At 45.4% G+C, this 18,577-nt stretch overlaps 1 protein-coding gene across 5 annotated transcripts in view; it reads left to right on the forward strand.

The window, feature by feature from the left end:
• The first annotated feature begins 3,369 nt into the window (after positions 1-3,369).
• Positions 3,370-18,577, forward strand: part of LOC139747248 (beta-1,4-glucuronyltransferase 1-like) — a 128,342-nt gene continuing 113,134 nt past the window's right edge. For 2 of the 5 annotated variants that reach the window (XM_071659326.1, XM_071659327.1), the window contains exon 1: positions 13,413-13,762. Coding sequence is in view for 1 of the 5 variants with exons in the window: in XM_071659323.1 (XP_071515424.1) it covers positions 4,148-4,149; positions 4,885-4,999; positions 7,108-7,179; positions 7,664-7,714 (240 nt within the window). In the remaining 4 variants the exon portion in view is untranslated. The other 3 variants (XM_071659323.1, XM_071659331.1, XM_071659330.1) reach the window with 3 other exon arrangements.

The raw sequence follows: 18,577 nt of genomic DNA on the forward strand, positions 1-18,577 counted from the left end.
TAAACCATTGAACCATTGGCATTTGTCTTCCTGGCGCTACCTTGATTAGGCGGGCAGCGATCAGTTTCCTGTGGGTTTAGATGGCGAGCAAGTGTAAATATATGTGTGTATGTACGTGATGTGTATGGGCGTTTAAGGTGCATGTACGTGTATGAGTGGATGGGCCATTTTTCGTTTTCTGGCGCAACTTCGCGCCCTCTAAGGAGGAAGTGTACTGTTTTATGAGTGGATGGCGACTGAATATGAATATATATTCATAAATATGTGTGGTGATGGGAGTGAATAAAGGCAGTGTGAATTGTGTGCATGGGTATATATGTATGTGTCTGCGTGTGTATATATATGTGTACATTGAGATGTATAGGTATGTATATTTACGTGTATGGGGGTGGGTTGGGCCATTTCTTTCGTCTGTTTCCTTGCGCTACCTCGCAAACGCGGGAGACAGCGACAAAGCAAAATAAATAAAAAAAAAAAAAAAAATATATATATATATATATATATATATATATATATATATAATTTGTATTCGCCATTTCCCGTGTTAGCGAGGTAGTGTTAAGAATAGAGGATTGAGCCTTTAAGGGAATATCCTCGGCTGGCCCCCTTCTCTGTTCCTTTTGGAAAATAAAATGTAGGGGGGGGGATAGGATTTCCAGCCCCCCGGTCCCTCCCCTTTTAGTCGCCTTCTACAACAAGCAGGGAAAACGTGGGTAGTATTCTTTCTCCCCTATCGATAGCCCAGGGATATACCTTTATATACAATCTATCCTAAGCCAGTTGCCCATTTTGACCAACAACCCCAAGGGATACATTAACATCAAGAGGACTAGAACGACAGCCGAAACCTGGATTCGAACGAAAGCTGCCCGTGTAATCATAAGGAATGACAACATAAACCAAGGAAACACACCGAGATCTAGCTGCTCTCTTTAAATATCTCTCCATCTCTGCCGGCAGATCCTCTTTTTGTACTCCCTTAAGGTGACCAATGCCAACCAGTCTCCATAACTAGAAATACAATGCCTCCTATTAGGCTTTTGAACTAGCCTCATCCTTAATAAAGCCACGGGTTTGGACAATGATCCTACATATTTGTCATTTTACGCGTTAAGAACAGAGGATAACTAAAGGCCTGTCTACACGAGCGGGCCTGATCGGCTGGTTTGCCCGTTAACGGGCAAATTCTGGCGGGCCTGCCCGTGAATGTCGGCCACACGACCGAAGTAATGAACAGCCGGGCCTGCCCGACGATGTTGCCAGTAGCGGGTGGAGTGCGGTACGAGAACCATGGTGCCTAGCATTGTCAATAAAAAGATTTTGTGCTCTATGATAATAGCTTTGTGTCTCAAGAAGAAAGAAAAGGATATGGTGTAAAGATTGGTTAAAGAAAAGAAGTATGTTTGGAAGCACTGCAACAATACTTCATGAACTACAAAGTAGTGAGGAACACTACTTCAGACGTATCCTCACCATTCCCAGTGTTTTGGCTTGTGTCCAAGTTTGACAAGGAAGGTCTTTGATTATCACTGTCATGGAGGAAAATCAGGTCATAGAAGCACCACAAGTTAGGTACATAGATATCCTCACTCCCAGCTCCTGACTTATGTGAATGCTTTACTTTCTTGCATTCACGCCGAAATTGGTTACGCAGCGTGTCTATTTTCTTTATGTCATCCGTCGTAACGGAAGTACCATGCTCTCTCATCTCCGCAGCAATACCCTTCACTGCTGTTATGCGTTTGTCTCTGTTCTTATAGCATTTCAGCTTCACATTCCATAAACATGGATTCTTACGTTAAAGGTCAATCAAAGTACTAGTAAGTGCTTTAGACCAAAAAATTGTTGGTGGCTCACTGGAGTTATCCTGGTCTGCCATCGTTAAATGTTCACTGTGCTACTATGCCGTGGGATGTGGGATGAAGGCCCGCTGTGGGTTCACGACATTATCTTGCGTCTGGCAGGGTAGAAACTCCAGCTACCGGGCACCAGCTCAGTGATTTCGCTCGGCGGGCTTTCGGGCAATTTGATCGTATGCCCGTCAAATATGCCCGTTAACGGGCAAGCCCGCTGATCAGGCCCGCTCGTGTAGACAGGCCTTAAGGAAAGCTATTATAGTACAAATATAGTCATGCGAGACCTGGTACAAAAGTTTTGAATGATTTAAAGCAGTATACGCGAGTATGACTTCTTTTCCTTTTTCATACACTTACGTGTGCATGTCTTAGATCCTTTACGCGTAAGATGGATTTCTCGCCGCGTTGCACGATCGCAGTAAGTCTCCCTGGTGCTGCCTTCCGCCGCCTATCTTGTTTCTTCAATATTGAGTTCATTTTTTTTTTTTTTTATTATTTGCCCGTTAAAAAGATCGCGATGCTCGGTGAGGCGGTGATATTCATGTTCACAAGCAAACTCCGCTACCGTTGTGTGTTGTTGAGTATTTTGTTAAGGTACTGGCAAAGACCCGGGTCTATGTATAGGCGTGATTAAGGAACTGATATATGATTTAGAAATCCCCAGTTTCGTATGTAGTGACAGTTCAACCTATTCTCTAAATATTTGGTCAAAAGAGAACGTTGCGATGCTCAGAATTTATGTGCAAGTATTTTCTAGTTGCCTTTCCCACTTTTATATTGTCTACATTGACAAAGTAGAATTTTACCATGGGTTCAGCACTAGTTATGACGGCAGAAATGTAAAATATTTTTCAGGCACCGACTAGCCAGTACCACTAGAGATTCGCCTCCTCCCTGGAACGGCTAGGCTTCTTTATGAAAACACTTGGAGGTGTTTGAAAGATGCCTTAAATTCACAGGAAAATGCCACGGAAAGAGGAAGCTTACTTTGACGAAGTTAATTGCTTTTACGTCATGTTCCGTGTTAGATAGTAATCTTTGGGCAATTCCTATGGCTTGTGAGTTGCAATTACGGGTGAATGGCCTATCTTGATTTAGGATTATTTTCTCGGTGCAAATGAAATGTTTAGATTGATTTTCTATTCTATTCCTTTAGGGAATAAAAGTACCATTAATGGCCGTGACCCCTGAGGACCTCGTCTTAGAAAGCATAGATAAATGGTTAAATTCAGCGAAACGAGATGCGGTTCATGGAGTAACGGTGCGACTGTGACGAACCGATTCCGGGGAGGGTCGCAAGTAGACGCTTGATTGAACCTGGGGGTGGTGATTGAAATAGGGTGGGGGTGGGGAAGGGATGGATTTGAAAGCGTGGCGTGGGAGGACTGGTGATATATATATACTGGGGTCGGTGAGTCACCACCATCACTCACTCAAAACAACAGCGATGGCTGGTGTCAAGTGCAAGATAGTTAGTAGCGCAGCAGTGTCAGTAGTAGTGCTGACAGTGTCTCAGTGTTAGGAGTAGTGCCGACAGTGTAGTAGTAGTGCCAGGAGTATCGCGGACAGTGCTTAAGGTTTAAAGCAGTTGATATTGCATCCGTTGCTTTCACTACATCCTCACCATGAGCCACAGTACGCACTTCACGCTTTGTCACATTGAGCCACAGTACGCACTTCTCAAAGCCACTCTACACTTCACAGTGAACCACAGTACACACACACACACGCGCGCGCGCATCTCACACTGAGCTGCAGTCCACACTACTTACGCTTGCTCCTGACACACGAGGGGGTCAGAGTGGCAGGTCATGACCGAGGGAACCAACGATCTGGTCCGGATGGCTGCTTGTCCCTTTATAGCCTCGTGTTCCTCCTGTAATGTACTTTTTGGTTGTCTCCTCAGAGCCTGGCGACCAGGGTCGTGTGTACGTGCAGCTGCCTCCTCTTGGTGTCGGCCCAGCAACTGCAGCATACGACAACCGCTGACCAGCAGGGTAAGATAAGCTGCATCCACTCTTTGAGTCTGTTTCTACTATCTTTATCATCCTAGAACAAAGCCTTCTATTGTAACAAGCTTACTGGATCCTCGATACACCAAGTGCTGCTGGTCTGGTGCAGGCGGTCCACCTCCACACCAGGTGTCGCCCCAAGTGTCACGTGCGTCTGTCTGTCTGTCTGCAGGGCTGGAGGCTGCGGTTGCCGCCGCCTCTGAGGTCGACCTGGCCACCGCCGCTGCTTCCCTTTCCCCCTACGGTCATGGCGGAACGCACGACAACGGCAAGTTTTTCATGTAAGTAAACCTGCAATGCCTCTCTCATTTAAGTAAATTTTTATCAGCAATTAAAGTAGATTATTTCCAGAAAGAAAAGCCTCCATGAAGATAGACTTTGATTGGTAAGTCATGTAAGTTTATTTTTCTCGTAACTTTTGTTAGTAATATGTGAATTTATGGTCACGTCATATACGTTACTTAAAGTACTTAACTGAAGTACTTAACTGTTGCTTGTACTTGAAAACAAGTATATTTAAATAAACTTCTACTTGTACTTTATGTAGCAAAATATCTTTTCTCACTAATGCTTCATATATTGCAGAGATTTCTCTAAATAACGACAGATAAACCTAAGAATACGAAGATATTCTTAGCCTGATGGTATGTGCACACGCAAACATGATCTGTTTTGCTTTAAGACAACATACGAGATTCCTCCTCACGTAACATCATGGTGTAAATGAGTTCCTTTGGGAAGTTGCTCTTTCCTACGACAAAGATTGTGGGTAATATGAAGAATTTCCTCGTTGAATTACAAGCAACCCTTTAGCCAGCATCACTCCATTTTCTATAATCGTACAAAGCTCGTGAACACTTTGTGCAATTTTTTTTTCTGTTTAGTTTTTAAGAGACTTAGCAAAAAGATATTCGCATCCATCCCAATTTCTGGTGCCATATTTATGAAAATATTTCCCTCGCGCAATGACGACTTGAATAGTAACTCCCATTTTCACTGCTTTTTGCGTCTGGCAGGTACGCGCACCAGCCGGACAAGAAACAGTACGAGTTTGGCTTCAAGCGTGGCAACAAGTACCATAACATTGAGCGGTATGAGAAAGCCGGACCCAACCATAATTTCAAAACCAAGGTCAGTGATGTATCGACCAGTTTATATATATATATATATATATATATATATATATATATATTTCAAACTATTCGCCATTTTCCGCATCAGCAAGGTAGCGTTAAGAACAGAGGACTGGGCCTCTGAGGGAACATCCTCACCTGGCCCCCTTCTCTGTTCCTTCTTTTGGAAAATTACAAAAAAAAACAAGAGGGGAGGATTTCCAGCCCCCGCTCCCTCCCCTTTTAGTCGCCTTCTACGACCGCAGTGAATACGTGGGAAGTATTCTTTCTCCCCAATCCCCAGGGATTATATATATATATATATATATATATATATATATATATATATATATATATATATATATATATATATATATATATGTACAAATGGATTTGTATGTAGCATTTATGGATCTGGAGAAGGCATATGATAGAGTTGATAGAGATGCTCTGTGGAAGGTATTAAGAATATATGGTGTGGGAGGCAAGTTGTTAGAAGCAGTGAAAAGTTTTTATCGAGGATGTAAGGCATGTGTACGTGTAGGAAGAGAGGAAAGTGATTGGTTCTCAGTGAATGTAGGTTTGCGGCAGGGGTGTGTGATGTCTCCATGGTTGTTTAATTTGTTTATGGGTGGGGTTGTTAGGGAGGTGAATGCAAGAGTTTTGGAAAGAGGGGCAAGTATGAAGTCTGTTGGGGATGAGAGAGCTTGGGAAGTGAGTCAGTTGTTGTTCGCTGATGATACAGCGCTGGTGGCTGATTCATGTGAGAAACTGCAGAAGCTGGTGACTGAGTTTGGTAAAGTGTGTGAAAGAAGAAAGTTAAGAGTAAATGTGAATAAGAGCAAGGTTATTAGGTACAGTAGGGTTGAGGGTCAAGCCAATTGGGAGGTAAGTTTGAATGGAGAAAAACTGGAGGAAGTAAAGTGTTTTAGATATCTGGGAGTGGATCTGGCAGCGGATGGAACCATGGAAGCGGAAGTGGAGCATAGGGTGGGGGAGGGGGCGAAAATTCTGGGAGCCTTGAAGAATGTGTGGAAGTCGAGAACATTATCTTGGAAAGCAAAAATGGGTATGTTTGAAGGAATAGTGGTTCCAACAATGTTGTATGGTTGCGAGGCGTGGGCTATGGATACTCTAGAGTTGTGCGCAGGAGGATGGATGTGCTGGAAATGAGATGTTTGAGGACAATGTGTGGTGTGAGGTGGTTTGTTCGAGTAAGTAACGTAAGGGTAAGAGAGATGTGTGGAAATAAAAAGAGCGTGGTTGAGAGAGCAGAAGAGGGTGTTTTGAAATGGTTTGGGCACATGGAGAGAATGAGTGAGGAAAGATTGACCAAGAGGATATATGTGTCGGAGGTGGAGGGAACGAGGAGAAGTGGGAGACCAAATTGGAGGTGGAAAGATGGAGTGAAAAAGATTTTGTGTGATCGGGGCCTGAACATGCAGGAGGGTGAAAGGAGGGCAAGGAATAGAGTGAATTGGATCGATGTGGTATACCGGGGTTGACGTGCTGTCAGTGGATTGAATCAGGGCAAGTGAAGCGTCTGGGGTAAACCATGGAAAGCTGTGTAGGTATGTATATTTGCGTGTGTGGACGTATGTATATACATGTGTATGGGGGTGGGTTGGGCCATTTCTTTCGTCTGTTTCCTTGCGCTACCTCGCAAACGCGGGAGACAGCGACAAAGCAAAAAAAAAAAAAAAAAAAAAATATATATATATATATATATATATATATATATATATATATATATATATTGCCCCAGTGATAAAAAGATAGGAAACATCTCTTTTGGAAACTTAAAAATCTTTGATCCTCTTGAAGATGAAATCATCAGATCAAGATGTCATACGCCATAGTGTTAAGGTGGATGCTATTTCGATTTCTATTCACATTTGTCATGAGTTCCAGACTTTCATTTTATTTAGGTCCCGTTCGATTATTGTTTCCCCCCCCCCCCCCCCTATATCACAACGCATACGGTGCCGAGTGTAATCTTGAACTAAGTTTCCTTACGACACGTTTACTGTATCATAGTATTTTTTTTTTTTAATTTCGGGGATACGACTCACACTCCGGATCTCTCTCTCTCTCTCTCTCTCTCACTTTGGCACTGGTATCCTGCAGGTGCGGTGGACGGACGCTAAGGGAGGTCATGGGGAACACTACTGGGACTACAACCACGGCCCCAAGTACCACGTGAGTACCACTTCCAACCACGTGCCCAACACCAGTGCCACGTAAGTATCATCGCTTTTTACCACGTGCCAACGCCAGTGCCACGTGAGTATGGCCTTGATAGCCACGTGCCGACACCAATGCCACGTGAGATACCACTTCCAACCACGTGCCAACACTAGGTTGGCTGGCAACTCGTGTCATATCCTGGAGGCAGGATTGGCATGTCTTGATATGATCCCATTTGAGAACGACGGTACGACCGTGGCGTATGTGATACGACTTCGCTTGGACCTTGGGTCCTTGGGGGGGGGGGGGGGCTGTGTGTGTCTATGTAATTCTGTGTCCCTGTGTAAGTCTAAGGGTTTCCCATCGGCTGTGTTGGGTTCCATCAACTGATACAAACAAGAGTCACATCTTGAGGAAGTGTTAGATGATTAGATAAGACTGGAGCCTTTTTTTTATTTCTCCCTTTTTCTCACTTTGTTTTCTGTTTCCCATCTAGGACGACCATGGCGACCACCACGGCGGCTACGGGTACCATCACCAGCAGGACGTGAGTACCTTTAGAGGGCCGTGCATGAACTCCTCCTCTAGGGCTGATATGTTCCTTCCCCTCTTCCTCCGCCTCTCTTGTCCATGTCTTCCTTCACTTGGCGTGTTGTCCTCCTCCTCCTCCCCCTCCTCTCTTGTCGTCCATGTCTTCCTTCACTTGGCGTGTTGTCCTCCTCCTCCTCCCCCTCCTCTCTTGTCGTCCATGTCTTCCTTCACTTGGCGTGTTGTCCTCCTCCTCCTCCTCCTCCCCCTCTTCTCTTGTCGTCCATGTCTTCCTTCACTTGGCGTGTTGTCTTCCTTCTCCTCCTCCTCCTCCTCCTTGCATTTCCTTCGCCTTACGATCTGTTTGATTTTTCCCGCTCCTGATGAAGCCAGCGGAGGCTACTTCGTGAGGGTGACACCAGGAGAAGCCTCAGGTTCACCATAAGTCGACATAAGTCATCATCCTTGAATTATCGAGATTTTCACCGTCACTTTGTTCAAGTATGTCTTTGACGCAACGGCAGGAACTTCGTCGAAGGCGGAGTATTGTATCTTCCAGTGCTGGAGGTGTGGTCTCTCCGTCTCACTTGGTAGGGTGCTGGAGGTGTGATCTCTACCCCCACAATGCTAGGTCGCTGGAGGACCGACCGTCTGCACGGTTGGTATGGGTGAGGAAGGCTTTCGTTAACACTCTCTCTCTCTTTCGCGCTACAGGGCGGCCACGGCTATGCGCCCGAGAGCAACGACGGACATGATGACCCAGGACACGGTGGTTACGGACATGACGGCGACTACGGACATGGTGGCGACTACGGACATGACGGCGACTACGGACATGACGGCGACTACGGACATGACGGCGACTACGGACATGGCGGCGACTACGGACATGACGTTAGTATACGGTAGTGTCTACAAAGCAAACGAAATACGTGGCATGAAACAGTTTGGTAATGTGTGGATGACACCTGAACGTCAATGACCGTAACACTGGTGATAGGGAAGGACACTACGATGAGGAGGGAGGGGAAACATGTCCTACTGGATGTAAAACGTATTTTAGAATCAGGTCACGTCGAGTCGGGCCTGAATTCTTCGTCCATGCTGGAGCGTTAGTGGATATTGTCCTTTCGTGAGCATTAATGATTGCTAGGTTGGTTTGAGTATTAGTGTACACGTCCGTGTTTTAGTATTATGGGTAAAACCACATCCATAACACTCTATCTCCTTAAGACTTGACTGTTATTGTTCCTCCAACCAATTGGCTTAAAAGGTGAATCCAAAACAGGTATCTTGCACTGTGCCTGCAAGATACAGGTACAGTGTATGATGGCTTGCAGGTACAGTGTATGGCTCATAGCCACAGTCTATGGTTTACAGCTACAGGGTTCTCTGGACATCATATGGTTCAGTGGCAGTTCACATTGGAATATATCACGATAGCTCCTGCATGAGTCAGTATATGCCTTGGTGTTCTGATACGGCCTTATTATATAATTTTCCATTCACCCCTTGAGCACGACCATACGACCCTTGCATATGATAGCTGAGCCTTCGCGCCCCCCCTCCGTCATATCCAAAGGTCGTACCGTCATGCGCAGATTCAAATGTAAATTGCCAGTGTGCCTGTGTGCCTACAGGAACACGGAGGGTACCACAGTCGGCCCGTCCCTGAGTACACTCCAGCCACACGTGCCGCCTCTGATTCTACCGTGACCTCCGCCGCCGTCTTCACCGACGCCCTGCCTCCGCTGGGGAAGCAGGAGAGGCCCTCCCACCGCAGCGAGCTGCACAGATCCACGGATGTTCACGGGACCGAGAGACAGTCTTCTAAGAACGTCTCTGACGAAGTAGGAGTTGATAAGGACGCTGGGTCGGGGAAGAACTATCATTACTACAAGAAGAAGCAGACCTTCGAGTACCGGGAGACTAGCAGCGGCGATGACCTCGATCTGGGCGAGGAGAGCTCCTCAGCGCTTCCTAAACCACCGGGCTTCAACCCCTACCTACAACTAGGTACTGACAAGGAGGACTACGTACCTCAGAGTCCTTCAGTCCGTCGCCCGTACCGTTCAGCACTAAGGCGCCGCGGAGGAGGGAGAAAAGACTTTCCATCAGCCATGGAAAATTGTGGAGCTTCGACGACATCGGCGGAGGCTTCTACAGCAGCGTCCTCCTGTCTGAGCATCGACCCGGAGACTGGGCGTGTGTACAGTGAGCACACTGGCCTCTGGTACAACCTGGTTCCGGCCGCGTTGCCCTGACCTCCTCTCGCTGGGTCAACCATATCTTCGTCAGCCATTATGTTAACCACCGCTGGAGCCACAGTTTTCATTTTTCGTCATGTCATTTTCATTTTCTGGTAAATTTGCCTCCCACCCCAACTTCTTCCAACTTCCTCCATATCTTCAACGTTCTCGCCGTAACTGTCGACGGCACGCCCCACGGCCAGAGTTACTGTAGGCCGCCAGGTCTCATGCTTATTCGTTCCCTTCTCTCCAGACTTGTACCTTCCCCGTCGTCTGTCACGGTCGCCTGTCAGCCCTGGTGCTGAGTGTGAAGAACGCGGTACGTTGTGTTGTACCCTGTCTACGTTCGACTGTCTTTTGTCCTTGGGAGCATTTCTACCCATCACTTCTGTATTGTCTCCTCCTCTTCTTCTATAGGGTCTCCTTCTCTCCTTATTTACTGAAAATCCTTTTTCTTGAACGGTACTATTGTCTTCTTTGTACCCATGTTTAGCTTTTTTTTTTTTGTCCTCTCCGTGTTGTCGTCCTGAGCGTTGCACAGTTTAGTTATCATGTTTACTTCCTCCTTTCATGTACGTATTTACTTTCCTGTGTACGGTCTTCTGTCGCGTACGTTTCAAAAAGTCCACCTGCCTTGATCATGGTATTGTTTACTTCTGTGTACGTATTTATTGTCTTCTGTGCATATTGTCTTGTTTTTTTGTACCTGTTTACTTTCTTCCATCTGTCCTGTACACGTATTGCTGTCCTCTTTCTTGTACATGTTTACTGTCTCCTGTCCACATCTTTACTGCCTTTTCTGTCCATGATTTTTGCCCCATTTACTTCGTCTTTACGTTTCCCCTTTCTGTCTCGCCTGTCGTCTGTCACGCAGGTATTTCCTGTTGTATATTTAGATGATTTTGTCAATTACTTCCACCTCTCCCCTTGTGTTAGATGCCTTCTGTCCTGTAATACATGTCCTATTTATGTTTCTTGTATTTTGATGTCATGTAATAACTCACGTTTATTGGTCATCCTTACTTGTTTTGCTTGTGATCTGTGGTTTTATTTGCTTTTTACGAGTTTTTCTGTAAATATTTAGTATCTTAAATGTATAGTCATATGAACGTCTGTAATCTCATATTGTTTACATTATGGCCGAGGGTGTTGTTGCCAAGTATCGCCAGGCGCGCCGTAGTTTTAAATGGCCTCCTGTTGCTAGGGTTTCCTCAAGTTTTTAAATTTACGTTGTCTGTATGAGTTCTCGCCCTTACCTGTTGGTATGTGAGGTTATGACCTCGTGCAGGTTTGCTGATAGAACGAGTGATTACTCTGATGACGTAGTCCACACTTGTCAGGGCGTCTGGCTCGTTAGTTCTAATTAAAGATATGGCAATACTCTCTGTGATGACCCGCCGCGTGCACAGTCTCTTAGGTTGGCCACCCAGTCCTCTCCCCTTACCCGTCCAGTGTTACCCCGACCGTTCCCGTACTAAGGTGGTTTATACCTTCACTTGGCCTCCTCATCACGGCGCACTTGTCCCTCCATCCTCTCTTGAGCTGCACTTGTTGCCTCGCCCCTCGTTCCCTCCACCATTGTTATGGTACCCTTCCCTTCCCCTCCACCATTATGGTACCCTCCCCTTCCCTTCCCTTCCCTCCACCATTATGGTACCCTTCCCTTCCCTTCCCTCCACCATTATGGTACCCTCCCCTTCCCTTCCCTCCACCACTGATAGTACCCTTCCCTTCCCTCCACCACTGTTATAGTACCCTTCCCTTCCCTCCACCACTTATAGTACCCTTCCCTTCCCTCCACTGTGATAGTACCCTTCCCTTCCCTCCACCACTGTTATAGTACCCTTCCCTTCCCTCCACCACTTATAGTACCCTTCCCTTCCCTCCGCATGCCCTATCCTTTGGTACATCTCGATGGCCGCGTCGTCCCTCATTGTCCTAAGAATAAACATATGAAATCTAGATCTTGAATTTCTCCCTTTTACCACTTGAGCATTGTGATGCGACTATTGACCTAGGCTTTGACCTCTGACTATGTTAGGTCAAAGTGTTAGTCTTGTACCGTCGCTCAGAAATGCCTTAAGAAAGAAAGGTCACTACCTGCCCCAGAAACTCTAAACTCTGCTGCTTCACCCATGATCGTAGACGAGAGAGACCATGTCTACGTAACACAGTGTGTGAAGTTACATGTGAACGAAAATGATACTGCATTATGATCAAATTTGGATGGTAATCAGGGGTGGGTACGTGTGTGTGTGTGGGTGTGTGTGTCTGTTCCAGGGGCTTGGGGGCGCAAAATGGCGTCGACTTGTGTTGAGTCAGCGTATAGTGTGAAGCTTTTTACTTTGTTTATCGTTTTCTCTTACCTGCCTTTTCTAGTTTCCTTTTTATTCTCTTTTTAAGTTAACTTTCTTGATTGCTCTCTTCTCTGTCTTTTACATTTTATGACGTTCGTGTTCTATTATTTTGTCTTCCGTGTTTATTTTCGCTCCTCTTCCGTACCCTACTCGCTCGTTATTTGATAATCATTTGTTCACTAATGGCCGTGTTATTTGCCGATTTCTCAGCGATGTTGATTTGCGTCGTCTGTATCACTCACGAAGTCATAGAACTTCGTGGAGAAAGCAGCCGGGAGGGGTCGGCTGATCGCCTGCCCAGCATCGGGTCCTCCGCTAAACTCGTAAACAGCTTTGGTTCCTGGGTACTAAACCTGGACGATCTCTCTCTCTCTCTCTCTCTCTCTCTCTCTCTCTCTCTCTCTCTCTCTCTCTCTCTCTCTCTCTCTCTCTCTGTGTGTGTGTGTGTGTGTGTGTGGTTAGCGTCTTTCATGAAGAAGCGGTTCCGTCTTGAGTCCCCTTCCAATACAGATGTCGCCAACATCTGCCGTTCTCTCGTGACATTGCCTATCAGCAAAGTGTACGTAGTTTTAACATGGCTCTGAAGGCCATACAGTCGTGGTCCAGAGAACTTATCTTCCATATGATAGATTCTATCGCAAGTTCCTTACATGCATGGAATATATTCAGTATATTCTCCGTAATTGTGCTTTGGAATTATCATGTCACTAAATGTAGTTGAGAATTTTTCTCAACAATTTTCAGGTCGCATTTCTCTCAAAAAGTTATAAATCTCTTTTGTCACAATGTAGTGGAAACTGTTGAGAAGGTTCGTGCGTAACAAACCCATAAGTGACAAGGTGGTGATGCTTGGCGTGAAGGCGAGGCATCGGAAACCACCAGTTTCATAACAACGAGCGTTTGCGGGTCGCGTCATCTGCCACGCAGGGTCGGGTACTTTACCGCCTGGGCCCAGTCACTCCGACGCTGACGGCCGGGTAGGTCGTACTGCTCTGCCTGCCGAGGCGTCGGTGTGATAAAGTTCTGGTCTCGACGATTTGTTTGTGACGTACAGTGAGTGAGTGACTCGATCTTGAACTGATGTGACCGTCAGTGCTGGAGAACCGTAATTATTATGAGGAGTTTAAGATGAGACAGTTAGATCATTTGTAAATTCAATGCTTTATTAATCTTGTCTACATTTGTGATGACTGATTTCCGTAGATAATGTTCTCAACACTTATGCATACCCAGTTCAAAATACAACTTAAGGGACACGATGTATGAAACATCCTAAAACAAAGCGAAACAAAAACAAAAACAAAAAAAATGTTTTTTTCCTGGACTTCGTAAATTCAGTTAGCAACAAGATCGAGCAATAGGCGAGACAGTAACACCGTGGGACGTCGGAGGGAGGCAGTGGCTTCGGTACCCAGGGGCGGGTGGCTTTATCCCTCTCGTCGCACCTCCACACAACTCTAGGTATGATACAATTGATATGGCACTTTTACTGTGTTGAAAGTAACTGTAAAATTGAGGCCAATTTTACATGTAACTGGGATTGCCATAGCAACAAGGGACGTCCTCACTCGACACAAAGGAGAACCTTGGTGATATATGCTCGTTTTCAGCATTTTTCCTGTTATGTAAGACCGTACATTACACTTGCCATCATAAGTATTCCTTGGTACTTTTTTCGCCCTCCTATTCGTTGCCCAAAGATGACGGGTCATCGATGCTACCCTGGTGAAGAGTTGGATGTGTGTGTGTGTGGGTGTTGTTGCGTGAACGTGCGCTACCAAGATGCTTGGACTGCGTGCTCGCGCAAGCATGGATGTGGAAAGGTTCGCACGTGCTGTGATTGTGTAGTAGTGATAGTAGTAGTAGTAGTGATGCTCTTGAGAATTTTTACTTGCATTCATAAGGGTACGGGTGCTAAGAAACTTGCTTATGCCGTATTGAATGTTTAAACTCTGTGTTGCCAGCTCGAGCGATTGTGGTCGCTTCGCTTGCCTCGGTGGCTGATGCCATTACCTAGTTGTACATATAGGGAAAGATTTATTCACTTGTAGCGCCTCTGTCTGGGTAATTCTGTTTATGTTTGCTTATTTTCTTTTGTATTTATGTGTTTCTGGTCATTTTACGTGGTAGGGCAAGGCTGTTCTGTCATCTTAACGGATAGGAGGACAGTTCATCTCCAGTACAGTCTAGATAGACTGTATATGAAGAGGAGACAGCCCTTCTGGACAGAGGGGCAGCCATACTGGTAGACAGGGTTGCCCATAACATGGACAACGGGGCAGCTAGGATATCCCATAGCATGGACAGAGAGGCAGGCATCTCACGCCAGCCACTTCAGTCTGAGATTCGCCCTGACATAGGCTGGGACGCAGGATTTACCGCAGAACAATAAGGTATACGATTGAGTGGTGTGTGTGTGTGCACTAGGCTACCACTCGAGGGTAATACGACTAGTCTCCTCCAGCCGTCTAACATAGCACTCCTCCAGGTTATGGGCGCCCCGTGAATTTACCATGTTGGAGGAGGGATGGTGAGAGTTATACAAGAAAAAAGTATACAGTAATGCAGGGAGGGGGGAGGAGTAATCACATGTTTTCCTGTAAAAGTAGAGTCGTCCGCTGCGAAACGTTCTGGATGTACATGTTAGTGAACACCTCTCTCTCTCTCTCTCTCTCTCTCTCTCTCTCTCTCTCTCTCTCTCTCTCTCTCTCTCTCTCTCTCTCCCCGCCTGGACAAAGGGGCTGCAGAAAATGTCGAGAATACAAATGAAAGACATAAGAAAAAAAAAAAATAGCGATGAAAGTGATGTAAAGGGAGAAGCACGAAACACAAGCATGGTGTTAATAACTAGAATCAATCTGTACAGAAAATGAAGAGACGAGCCAATGAGACTAAGAAACGATTACACGCTGACAGTACCTGGGAGGCAGACGGGAGATGACTCAAGAATATGTACGAAGGCGTCGCACGAGGGTGCCAGAGGATGCTGCAGTAGGAAAGAGTTTCCATATTTGACAAACATGTTCCCTTAAGATGACGGCCAAGAAGATGGTCTCGATTTTTTTTTTTTTTTTTGTGCGAAATTTTCGATCGATCCATTTGCTTCGGAAAGCTACTTTCGAGACGGTTTCATTAAGGTATTTGGAAACAAGGAGTCAGTTTTTCTGGTGAAGGTTAAGTCCAGAAAACGTGAGCTGAGGAGAGTAGGCGGATTGTGTCATTTTGACCAGATACTCTCTCAGATCCATCAAGCCACATGCAACATTGGGACAGACGTTGATGTATATTATATATGGAAACTTTTTGAACCCGTTGAGAGCGTCGTGAATTTTGCCACTGCCTTGAGACTGAAAAGCTTCAGATGTTTCGGAATCTCGAATACTTTTGGACTGGTAAACTAGTCCCCTGTCGATACCTACATAGACATCAGGCATTGTCCAATAAATACGATCGTTTGATTGGCTCATTAACGATGGATGCAGCCATTTGATTGGCTGAATCGATTTGCCAGCCGTCACCATAGCCCGGAAGCATACCCTCTTGTTCTTGTCCCTTTCTACTTTCGCCTGTGAAATGAGTTTTCTCGACGTTCTTATGAAAAAGACACGAGAATATTGTGTTAACCAACAAGTTTTTATTTTGCCACCTGTCATGTAAAAAGAAAAGAAAATGTAGGTAAATGATAGTGTCTAGCTAATTTCGAAAGAGGGATTGGTGATCTATGTTCCATTTGCACTGGAGAACTTCAAATGGAGTATGGTTTTCTTAACCTTGGTCGTAGGTCGGCAAAGGCCTCACGTACTCCTTCCTGTACCTGGGGCAGACGTCTTTTGTTCCTGTGCTCAGCGTCCGCCGCTTCCAGGGTTATGGACGAGACTCAATCGACGTGGAGGCCGACTCCACCTGAAAACAGATGGGGGCACTGATGGGGTCAGAGCGAGAGCGACGAGTTAGCTGCGAAAGCTTTTGGGAGAAGTCATCGAGGGTTGGGTGCTGGAGCAGATTGCCTTAAGGGATGAGGAAGAGGAGGAGTCAGTCTCCGGTAACTTGTCATGGTCATCTTACGAATATAAGTTGAGTAACTCAACCGATGTACGTTACTCACGTTTACAGTATCTTGTTGCTTCACGAAGATGTAACGCACGAACCGTAAAATATATGAGGCTGTGGACCGTCCATTCTGAGATGTTGACAATGTACAGCGGACGAAAAATCTTCGAACGAGGCCGATCCTGACACCGAGCCTGTCGTGTGTCTCTCGCCAGTGTTCAGTACTGCCTCAAACCACGTACTCGCCCGAACTTCCAGACTGATGTCTCTGCCTGTAGTTTTCTGTCCTTGATGCCTCGTACAGGTGTAGATCTAAGAGGCCAATTAAATGGTTTTCGTTTAATTTTCCAATCCACATGGCAAAGTTGCGTGAAGGTGAGCAAATAAGATTCGAGCTAAGCCATTGTTTTTGGCCTGTACCTGATGATATATATACACGTTACAATTCAAAAGCATATAAAGCAGAACTTGTCACCGCCTCATAAGTGTTTTCAATGAATTGCTTCAGCCCGCTGTTGTGTCAGAATCGTGGATGATAATGTAAGATCAAATTTTTAAGAAGTTACCTCTGGCAGTGCTATACCTAAGACACTTGACGAGACACAGTCAAGTCAAAGAACTTGTTGCTTCAAAAGAGTCCATCATCATCCTGCTGCTAAGTGTCATGCAGCCTTGGAGTTGCAGGAGCCCCTCAGAAAAGTGTCTGGCAGTAAATGAAAACGTAGATCTATCTTAATGTTGACTTTCGTATATGATTGAAAAAATCAAATTTGCTCTGCTAAAAACATTGGAACTCATTGTTGTGTACGACTGTTTTAACGTGTCATCAACGGTAAGGAATTGTCGGAAACGTATACTGGAATGTAGCCTAGTTTAGTGTGTGAGTTTTCATGGTTAGAATTACTGAGGTGTTGCAGTTTGATGGTTGGGTCATTTTCTGTGATGCATTCACAGCCCGTGGGGCAATTTTGAGTACGAAACGGAATTTTAATGGAGGAAAACTTCCGTGGCAGAAGTGTACAAGGACGAAACTGACCCCCTGAAAAAAAAAAAAAGAAGAATCGAATCGTATCTGAATGAAAAGATTGTGTCACGAGAAGCCGAAACAAAATCATGCAGCCTACCGCAAATCACCAGCTCACAAAAAGAAATCCCCTGAAAATAAAACCCTATTTTACACTGAGTTTTATCGTAAAAGCCCACATAACCCAACCGAGCACGAAGCCGCAGCGGATGACACAGTTGACCGAGGACGACCAAGTGGTCATTTGGCCTTTGTGAAAAAAATTGGGTGATGGCTGAGCTTTGACTGATAGGGGAAGACCGCGTGAGGCTTGGCGCGCCGCGCGACTGGATGACCCCTCTCGAGATCGTTATTAGAAAACGGAAAGTCTTGATGGGATCCTAGCCTACGTATCCGGCCCGGGCAGCTTCACTGACGTTCCTTGTAGCTTAATGTAGTTGTTACTCTCATTAGCGTTTCGTATCACAACCTTGTATACAGTAGGGAGAGAAAAGGGGTTGGGTAGGGAAAGTAAATGTTTATTTGTAGTATATGCTGTATTATATACGTTGTTCTTGGCTAGGCGGGAGAATATTTACCCTCCCATAATAGAAATGTATTTCAGATGGCCAGTATTTTGTAATCGAAAACGAAAGCGGCTACTTTGGTTCGAGGGTGGCCTCACAAGAATACAGCAACCACTGTATGAGACGATGTGTTGTTTAGTGGTTAGCTACAGGTTTATGGAGTACACGTACACAGGCAGTAGACCTCCAGCCATAATTGTATTCTAATAATATATGTAGGATGACGAGTGGTGGCTCCTCTTCACCTTGCAAACATAGATATATACGTGACTTGGAATTGGCTGAAGTCTGCTGCCGGTGATAAGCAGACCGGAAAATTCCTTGTATCCCTTGATAAAAAGATAGAATTTCCAAGTTTGCTATTCTTCTCCTTCAGAGGATGTAGAGGCAACAAGTCGAAACATTTGGGTTCCTATGATCGTCTGGATAGTGACTTTCGCTATTTATCGTGCTTAGAATGGTTTTTAGTTATAAAATCAGATTAATTTCACGTAAAATTAATTGTTTACAAATATTGTAGGTATCAGTGTATTTAGTCGTAATATCAGTTTGGTTTGGTTGGATTATTTAAACTGGCCGTAGCCTAGTTGGATCAGTGGCTGCCTAGGCAGTTCGCATGCGTTCGTTTCGACAATG

This window comes from Panulirus ornatus, chromosome 68 (assembly GCF_036320965.1).
Source record: "Panulirus ornatus isolate Po-2019 chromosome 68, ASM3632096v1, whole genome shotgun sequence".
NCBI lineage: Eukaryota > Metazoa > Arthropoda > Malacostraca > Decapoda > Palinuridae > Panulirus > Panulirus ornatus.